Source organism: Arachis ipaensis, chromosome B01 (genome assembly GCF_000816755.2).
Source record: "Arachis ipaensis cultivar K30076 chromosome B01, Araip1.1, whole genome shotgun sequence".
NCBI classification, from domain to species: domain Eukaryota; kingdom Viridiplantae; phylum Streptophyta; class Magnoliopsida; order Fabales; family Fabaceae; genus Arachis; species Arachis ipaensis.
This window is the reverse complement of record NC_029785.2, coordinates 26370623-26380809: the sequence shown is the minus strand read 5'-3', so window position 1 is coordinate 26380809 and position 10187 is coordinate 26370623. Positions and strand designations below refer to the sequence as shown.

The window sequence follows — 10187 nt, the reverse complement described above, 5'->3', positions numbered from 1 at the left end:
AATTCAACTCATAAAAAAATTATTAAATTCACAAAAAATAAGAAAAATATCAAAATAATAATGAAATAAAAGTAGAAAAATAATATTATAAAATTTATAAAAAATAATAAAAATAAAACAATCATCTTAATTTAAATTTTAAACAAGTTAAAAAATTGATATCAAAATCAAATTAACAATTTTAATAATATAGTAATATTTTTTAATAAAAATAATATTTTTAATTTATATCACCTATCAAAAATTTAATACATAACAATCAATAGAGAAAATAAACATCTTTATTGAAAGATGTTTTACACTTCTTTGCCCAAGTCCCCGCCTTCCAGTAATCAAATGAGAATCAATTACAAGAAGTACAACCACTTGTTTCACCATGCTCTTACTCATTATTACATTTTTATTCTCCGAAATAAATATATATAGTGCCCTCCAACTATTATTAGTACTCACCGTTAACAACCTTCTTGTTCATGTTGAACTTGCTGACGTCACCAACACATGCGTTCTTGAACAAGCCAACATCAGTGACCCCACGAATCAATTTGTAGCCGCGGCTCCTGAACTGATCCGGACCGTCAAATGGCATAGCGAAGCCAGCCAAGTAGGGCCCACCGCCCTCTTTCCTCTTCATTCCTAACACGGTGCTCTCAATCTTCCTCATCATCTCCTTCACCTTTTCATTTCTGGGATCGTGCATGCATCCAACACTTGCACTCAGATCCAACGGTCCAACCATAATTCCATCAACCCCATCAACGGCTGCAATCCCTTCTACGTTTTCTACGGCCTCTGCGGTCTCAACCTGACACAAGATCAACAAGTCTTTCTCGTACTTCTTTGCGTAGCTCTCGTCGATTCCAAACCTTGAGGCTCTCACAATTGGTGTTGCCACTCCACGAACTCCATTTGGAGGGTACCTGATACAGTTTTTATGTCATTTTTAGGAGTCCAAGGATATGCTAGTGTTCAAAGGTAACATAATTTTGTCCTAACTAAAAGATTCCCTTAGTCTCTTAGAGGGAGTTATTATAGATAATATTGAATAAGTTTGAAATTTTCAAGGCAAAAATACCATATTAAAAAGTTTGGAAAAAACAGATCAGTCCTGTCGGAATTGGGGATAATGCAGGCAACAACAAAAATGTTTGAAAAAAAATTGAGATTTTGAAAAGTTATTCAAGATAAAAAAAGAGAAATATTAAAGTAATATTTTTTATATTAAAAATTATTGAAAAAATGAGAGAAGATAAAAAAGATTATTGTTTATAACATAAAATAAAAAGAATATATATATATACCAACAGAAGTATTTATAAAAAATAATATAAAGTTTGACCTGCAATAGGAGACGGCCTTCTTGGCAGATTGAGGGCCATCGACGAGAGGGAAGATGATGCCTTGGGGACCAAGGTCCAGGACTTTCTTGACCCACACGTGCGAAAGCTCCGGCACACGAACGATGACAGGAGTATTGGCCGCAGTGAGTGCATGGATGCATCGCAGGCCTTCGGAGATGCCTCCGAAGCCGTGCTCGAGGTCGAGGATGACAAAGTCATAGCCAGACCATCCCGCTATCTCCACCATGGTCGGACAGAAGCTAAGAAACGACATGCCGTACAGGCAATCCCCGGCTTGGAGGCGAGCTTTGATGGATTTCGGTTGATTGACGGTGGCGACGATGACTTGGTTGGCTTCGTATACGGCATGGTCGTTATTGTGGTGGTGGTCATTGGTGTGACAGTGGTGGATATCGTTGCTGTTACCGTTGCCGATGCCACTGTCCTTGGTATTACCGTTACCGTTTATTTTAGTGTTACCGTTGCCGTTGAGGTTGATGTGGTAGCTGGTTTCAAATTCCATGCTAAGATGTTGGTGAATGGTGAGGTTAATTGTGGGTTCGGTTGCTAATAGTAATAAGTGTTAGGGGCACTAGAGCAATAAAAGCTAGCTTAGGGGGTGCTTAGCTTAAATGCTCTAGTTCAAATTTGTGGTGATGAAAACTTTGGGTGCATTGGGATGTTTTTATAGTTGAAAACTTTGGGAGCTTGGTATGGATCAGACGTGCATGCATGTTGATTGGTGGGACGTTGTCGTCATTAATGTTACTGAATTATTTTTGACATCATATTCTCTTCAGAAATCAGAACATTGGTTCTGTCTTGTTTTGATTTTCTGTTTCCTTTTTTGGTGGTGGTAGCTGGTAGGGTAGTGACTAGTGAGCAAGAGCATATCATTGAATTCAACATCCCTAATCATGAATAGAGAGGAGTATGGACTGCACCTTTAATTTGATTTTTGACTGATATTATATCACGTGATTGGATATAATCTTATCCGCTACACTATTGCTCAGGTTTGATTGTACATGATTATTAATAATTATAACTCAATTTTATTTTATTTATCCGCTGCACCAAATTTACATGATTATTAATTTTAAATTTATTAATTATTAATTTATAACTCAATTTTTTTTAATCAAAATTCAGTCAATTTGAGACTTTAAAATGACTATTATTGCGCCCCCCTTATTTTATCATCAATAATGGAGTTGCTGGCCAATATAACGGATGTTATCCTGTTAGTAATTGAATCAATCATATGACTGCCCAAATGCAATCATGGATCATCAGTACCTGCCCACAATAATTAAAGCTTCAGAATAATCAACAATGGGCTAACACATGCTCCTCTTCAATTCCTTTCAGCAAGCAGGGATAATATCATATACGGATTTCAATCGAAGAACCTCGCTCACTGCCCTATATTGCAGCCACAAAAAACAAGACACGACCAATAATCAATATTATGATTTCTGAGGAGTATCAAGTCCCATCCACCAAAATGAGCATGCATACATGCAACCCCATACTAAGCTCTCAATACAACAACAACCTCTTTGGCTATTTCCCCCTTCATTATTATACCCAATTTCCCACTATAAAAAGAACCCAACCCTCGCACACTTTTCATCACCATCACAAGTAGCCAAGCCTCAATAGAGTTATAAGCTAATAAGCTTGGCTGGATAGCTAGCTAGCTTTCATAACTTAGCAAAATCAAAAAAGGCTAGCTACCTAGCAAGTCTTATTAATTAGTTGACTAGTTATCTTCTTCATCATCAAATAAAATGGAAACCATCAACCACATCATCAACGGCAACGGCAACGACAATGGTAATAACCACGGTTACACCAATGGTAATAACCATGCCGTATATGAAACCGAACAAGATACCATCGTCACCACGGAACGAAAATCAATCAAAGCTCGCCTCCAAGACGGTGATTGCTTGTACGGTATGTCGTTTCTTAGCTTCTGCCCGACGATGGTTGAGATAGCAGGATGGTCTGGCTATGACTTCGTTATCCTTGACCTCGAGCACGGCTTCGGAGGCATCTCTGAAGGCCTGCGATGCATTCATGCACTCACTGCGGCCAACACACCGGTCATCGTTCGTGTGCCGGAGCTTTCGCACGTGTGGGTCAAGAAAGTGCTCGACCTTGGTCCACAAGGCATTATCTTCCCCCTCGTTGATGGCCCCGAATCAGCCAAGAAGGCCGTCTCCTATTGCAGGTATAAGTCAATAATTTCAATATATATTAGTAAAAAATTGAACCAATTATAATATAAGTCAACTTATTTTTATTTTTTATTTTGTTTTATAACAAAATTATTTTATAACAAGTTACATAAATATATTTATAAAGAGAAAGTCTAGGGCTAACAACTTTTGTATTTTGTGGCCAGCACTTAATCATCAAAAGAAAAGTAAATGATCTTCTACCATTAGATGTAATCTCACACCATTAAAAACACTATTGATGACTAATTAATGGTTACAAAACACAAAAATTGTTGACTCCTAACAATTCTTATTTATAAAAAGGAGGTGATTATTTAATAGGCAACGAATTTCTTACTCTTATTTTTATATAGGAGTATGATTAATCATCACTAAAATATTTATAAAATAAATTTTATTTTTTATTTTTATTTTTAAAAGAATTGATAATTAAATATTTATTCTCTGATTTTTTGTTTTACACATTTCTCCTATTTCTTTTAATCTAAGTTTCAAAGAGAAGAGTTTAGAGCAATGTTTTGAAAATCGGACTGGACCGGCCGGTTCGATCGGATTAACCGAGAATCGGTTGGTTAATCGGTCCGGTCTACGCCTAAAACTAACCTGCAAAAATCGGTAAAAACCGGCCGAACCGGTGGTTAACCGGTGAACCGAAAGAACCGTCCGATTTTTTTTTAAGTCTGGTTCTCCCCTTTAACACCAAACGGCGTCGTTTTGGTTTAATTAGAAAAAAAAAAAAAAAAAAAACAAAACGCGTAGCCCAAATGCCCCCAATCCCCTCTCCCTTCTCTCACTCTCAGTGTCACCAACATACCAAAATCAAAATCCCTAATTCAAAGGTTCTTTGGAGAGCAGCGGAAGAATGAGGCTTGTCGGAGCACGGCAGCGGCAGAGGAAGGAGGCGGTGGAGCTGTGGTTGATGTGCATGGCTTCCCGAGCTTCTCTGCTTCTCTCTTCTCCCTTCTCTCTCACTCTCAGTCTCACCAAAATTGCAAAATCCCCCAATCTATCTCGCTCTTAGTCTTAGACGCGGCCAGTCTTCTCTGTCATCCCCGTCCTCGGCCGCCTCTTTCTCGTCGTCAAAAACGCCTCTGTCTCCGAGACATCTCTCCTCTGTCTGTGTCGAGCACCTCTCTGTCTGAAGTGCGAACGTACCTATGCCGCCGTGGGCTCTTCGCCGTCGCCCGTGAGTTCTTCAATTTTCATCGTCCCTCAACATCTTCATGGTCTTGTTTATTTTCATTGATTTCTTTCCTTTTTCACTTTAGTTTTTTATTTGTTTCCTCTGTTGTGTTTGTTAATTTTATTTATTCTGATTTCTGAGCTGCTTCACTTGTTTGTTGCTGATTTGTTTGATTCTCAGTTGATGGTGTTATGATGGATTGCTTCACGACATTGTTTATGTTGAAATTTTTTCTGGTTTTTATTTTTTTCAATTAATTTTTTATTCAGTGAGAAATTTAGGGCAGATTTGTATTCATAACTTTAGATGCAGAGTTCTTGTTTTGAGTTCTTCTTCTTTTCATTTTTTTTATTTTGTTAATTATATGGATTAATCATTTTGTAATTTTGAATTTTACCGAATATAAATTTGATAAAAGTTTAATTTTGGGACTCTGGTTTTTGAATTTTTCTATATTGAATTTCGCTATATAAGTTCAATTGTGCTCTATTGAATTCTGCTATATTGAATGTTGGTGGTGAAAGTATCTGAAAGTGATGCTTCTGAACCTGCCAGGAGGATGTCCCTCATGCATCTCCACCTGAAGATTGTAGAGAGAATGGTGATGTGAAGATGTGAATGGAATGGCTCTTGATAAACCGTGCAACACAACAGAGGAGCAGGTCAAGAGCAATGAAGAATGCAACAGTGCAGGGGAGTCAATGAGTAATGCAGATGGAAAAGTTCACAGGGAACTGAAGCCACTAAGAGCTCTAAAGGTTATAGATTTTTTTTAAGTTTGTGTTCCATTTACATAATTCATTTGGTATAGGCATGATCATTGTACATTTAATAGCTATTGGATACTTTCCTCTTCAATGCATTATGGAACTCGTGTTGTGTTTAATGTGTTTATATACTAAATTTTTAATAATTTATTTAATATTTAATTAAACCGGTTGAACCTCGGTTGAACCAGTGAACCAGTCACCTCACCGGTTCATTAACCGGTCCGGTTCTCGCAACCTTAGTTTAGAGCTCTACTAGGGCTTTTGTCCCTCTCTCTAATTCCCATAAACGTCGCTCGTTCCTCCCTCTCCACGGTAGCTCACTCTCTCATCCCCTCCATGCGCCATGGTCGTTCTCTGATCTTCTCCATCCGCGGGATTGCTCGTTCTCTCTTGCATCGTACTTGTTCTTTAATCCTCGACATTGCAATACGCTGCCGCCGCCGCCGCTACACTAGGGTCCACCACTTCATTATTTTCTGTCGCCTCTCTGTTCCTCTTCTTCACCAACGACTCTGATCTCTGTCTTTCTCCCTCCACCTCTGCCTCTGCGACCTACTCCTTTAAGGTTCCATTTTGTTTTTGTTTTTATTGTACTTTATTTTCTTTTCTATGAAAATTTTACATGAATTTGAATGTTCTTCGTTTTTCAGAGTATTAAATGTTGTTTTAATTTCAAAAGAATTTGATAATAAACTCATGAAAAGTTTTAAAATGGATTAGGAGTTCTTGATTATTGTAACACCCTCACTATTAGAATGTCACGCTTCCGGCTGCGCCACAATTTCAATATTGTATTCTGCAAGAGGGATAGGAATTGTATGTTTTGTATGTGTATTATATTCATAAGCTACTTATATAAGAAATTTTGTATATGCTTGTTTGTTTTCAAAATAAAATATTTTTCTGATTTTTCCAAGAAAACAACAATACGGTTTTGAGTCAAAGGCTCTTACTTTATTATAAATATATGAAATCGTCGTAATACTTATTGCTATCAGAGTGGCACAGCCGGAAGAGGTGTTACAATTATGCTTGAATGATTGAATTTGATTGTTATGATTTGGTTGGTAGTAACTCTTTTGATTTCTAATTGAACAAGGCTCCTACTTTTTTTTTGTTTGAAGTTTAACCTCTATTATAGAAGTAGGGCAATGATTGTGAAAAACTAAAATACAATACATGGTGTCTTGTATGAAAGAACTCATTGAATTAGGAGTAAATTTCAGAGATTGTATCATTAGGAAGTCAATGATGTTTTCAATTATACTGATTTACTGGGTAAAATAAAATAAAATGAGGATGACTGAGGGAAGAGATTTAACTGATTTTACCTCATGATGTATTTTGTAAAATTTTTTAGTTTAAACTTCAGAAATATTTTGATTTAATTGCTAGGTTATTATTAATTGGAATCAATTTATTGAAGAACAAATCAATCAAAGAGGATAGATAAAAAATCTTTCACACTAAATTGACGGAGCCTTCTCCTATTTTTATCAGGTCCAACTGTCTGTTGACCTTTCTTTTTCTTCTTGCTACTGTGTGATATAATCAACTAAAGGAACAAAGAATTTCAATTAGTAGAAAAATCAAAGGCAAATAATTGCCACTTATGTAACGACCTAATTTTCAGTATGTCTAGATCAAACTGAAAACTGAGCGCTACCAACTTGTCTTCCTAATTATTATCTATTATTTATTATATGAGCCTTATTCGTTGTTAAAACGTAGTTATTTTGTGAGGTACTTTTTTTTTTTGAAAATGTTTGTATTAATATATGGGATCATTCACAATCATTTCACATATAATAACAGATACAATAGTTATAAACAACCACACTTATATACATCTCCAGCAGTTAACAACATTCAGTTATTCAGCCATTACTAAAGTATAGATCTTAGTTAGAACACCGCTACAATTAGCTAGGTAATAACTATATACATATACATATACATACAACATCCCAGGCCCTAACCTATTCAGGAAGTCCCTAAGCTAGCACCCAGCCTAGCCTAGACACTATACTCACCTAATCCCTCTAAACTACTAAAGCGAGGGAAAGTATGTTCTAGGTCTTCAAGACTTGAGTCAGGTAGAAAGTCATCAAAAGGTGGAACATCATCTACTACTCCTCTGCACGATCATACAATGCCATATGACATCTCACTGGTACTTCATCAAGTAGCCATATAACAGGAGTCTCGTACACAGGATTTAGGTTAAAGTTCACATAAAAATGGGATGCAAACGTTAGCTGGTCTCACAGTATTTACATATAAACAGAGAATGAGATTCACCCTAGACTCAAAATACTACCTAGAGAAAAATCCTCTTTGCAGAACGGTCATCAATGAACTACGGAAGGGTACTCATGCTTCCATCTAAAGGGAGAGAGAAGGAGGTAAGAACTTGGGAGTTCTTAGTAGAGTCGGGCTAATTAGTCATGTTAATCGGCTCCATCGTGCTTTTAGATAGAAACATACTTTACAGAAGATAAAGAAAAGCAAGGAAAGAAGATAAACAGAAAGGCAGAGAAAATAAAAAGTAGAAAAAACAGAAAGGCAGAGACAAACAGAGAAATACAAGAATAAAGCATAACACAGAGAATATGCAACAAAGAATAATGTGCACACAAGAATGATGTATGTCTGACCCTAGTATAGGTAATGAGCTCATCTGTCAGTTACTAACATGCCCTCGACGTTACCCAGCAACCTCTGTCTGGATGAGACTTTCCTGTTGGCAATACATATTGCAAGCAACTTTTGTCTTGCAAGGTGGCACTTGTTAGCGTATATTTGCCCAACACACTCACTACAAGCAACCTTCATCTTACAGGAGTACAACACACTCACTGTAAGCAACCTTTGTCTTACAAGAGTACACCACACTCACTATAAGCAACCTTTGTCTTGCAAGAGTACTCTTCAACAGTGTGTATCTCAATACCTGATGGAAGCGAAAATCAGCCAATTAAGAAATTATAGTAAGAACAGCGTTGCAAGTACAGTTCTTAACCAACAAAAATCCGCTTATCAATTTAGAAGGGTTGTCACAAAATTAGAATAAAAATACTGGGAGTAGAAATCCCAGGTCGTCTCCTAACGAGTTGACAAAAGGGTGCTATTTGATTAATCAGGAGTTTTCCGAGAAATTTTAAGAGTTGGAGAACGGAAAAATAAATAATTGTAAATTAAGGCAATGAAAATTAACGAGAGAATCTATATAATCAATTAAAAAGCCTTGACCGGGGGAATGATTAATTGGAAGTTCTATCCTTGTTGGAATTCTCTCAAGTGTAGTATCAAGAGGTTGTTGTTTTCACTTAGTTAACCCTTACTAAATAAAGAAAAGTCAAGTGATTGAGCTAACTCTTATTCACAAGTCCTAATCCTCTCCCTTGAGAAGGATTAGCGTTAGTGCCTAGAGAGTTAGCCAACAACTTCCAATTTAACTAATCACTTAAGCATTCCAACTCAAGGGTCTCCTCTTAATCAACTCCCAAGTCAAGTTGGGGGTCTACTCGATTGACATGAATGTAAATTTCATAAAGGAATAAGAAGAAGACATAATAAATTAAATGAAATAATAACTGAAAATTAATTAAAGGTAAAAATAGTTCTTTACATTAATAAATCCCAAAATCATAACATACTTATCTGAACAGGGTTAATAAGTAATCAAAAGAGTAAAGGAATAAGAAAACAAACTAGAATAATGAAACTTCAACGAAGGTAGTGACTCTTCTCAATATCCAAAGCAAAAGCATAAACTATAAAAAACTATGAGTGTGTAGAAAACCTAGAGAAAGAGTGATTTCTCTCTAAGATTCTAATCTAAAACTAAAAACTATGCGAATGAGAATGTGTGTTGAGTCTCTGCTTGTCCCCTGGCTCTAGTCTGTGTTTCTGGGCTGAAAACTGGGTCCAAACTTGGCCCAAAATCGCCTCCAGCATTTTTTGCGATTTCAACAGGTAGCGCATGTCATGCACACGCGTCAGTCACGTGTACGCATCGCTGGTCATTTTCGCGTATCACGCGTACGCGTCAGGCACGCGCACGCGTGAGCCATGCGTGCGCGTTGCTTCTCGCTGGTTGTCTCCTTTATTTCTTGTGCTCCTTCCATTTTTGCAAGCTTCCTCTCTATCCTCTAAGCCATTCCTGCCCTATAAAGCCTAAAAACACTTAACACAAAGATCACAACATCGAATGGTATAAAGGGGAATTAAAAACATACAATTTAAAGGCTTACGAAGCAAGTTTTCAATCATATAACAAAACTAGAAAGGAATTGTAAAATCATGCAAATTGTATGAATAAGTGTGCAAAGACTTGATAAAATCACTCAATTGAGCACAAGATAAACCATAAAATAGTGGTTTATCAATCTCCTCACACTTAAACATTAGCATGTCCTCTTGCTAAGCTCAAGGAGACAAAAGGATGAATAGGGGAAAGTAAGACTCATGAGATGCAACCTATGAATGCAACTATATGCTAAGATGATTTTGTCTACTTGGTTAAAAGTAAATAAGTTCTTCAAGACAAACATAAATCAGATTCCACTAATTCAAATCATACAATAAAAGACAAGTAAACTTGTAAGAAGATAGCTCATGAAAGCAGGGAACATAGAATCAA

General features: G+C 36.6%; 1 protein-coding gene across 1 annotated transcript; it reads right to left on the bottom strand.

Annotated features, from left to right (window-relative positions):
• LOC107604664 (2-keto-3-deoxy-L-rhamnonate aldolase-like) lies at window positions 238–2147 on the bottom strand. Its single transcript, XM_016306299.2, has 2 exons — window positions 1340–2147; window positions 238–920 (listed from the first exon to the last, which is right to left on the bottom strand). Exons 1-2 carry the CDS (start codon window positions 1861–1863, stop codon window positions 443–445), a joined length of 1002 nt encoding a protein of 333 aa, XP_016161785.1. The 5' UTR covers window positions 1864–2147; the 3' UTR covers window positions 238–442.

Bases quoted from the DNA above. Each gene is read 5' to 3' on its own strand.
- LOC107604664 (XM_016306299.2), bottom strand. From the start codon at position 1,863: ATGGAATTTGAAACCAGCTACCACATCAACCTCAACGGCAACGGTAAC. The intron at 921-1,339 runs GTCAAACTTTAT...AAACTGTATCAG, and splicing joins AAGGCCGTCTCCTATTGCAG to GTACCCTCCAAATGGAGTTC.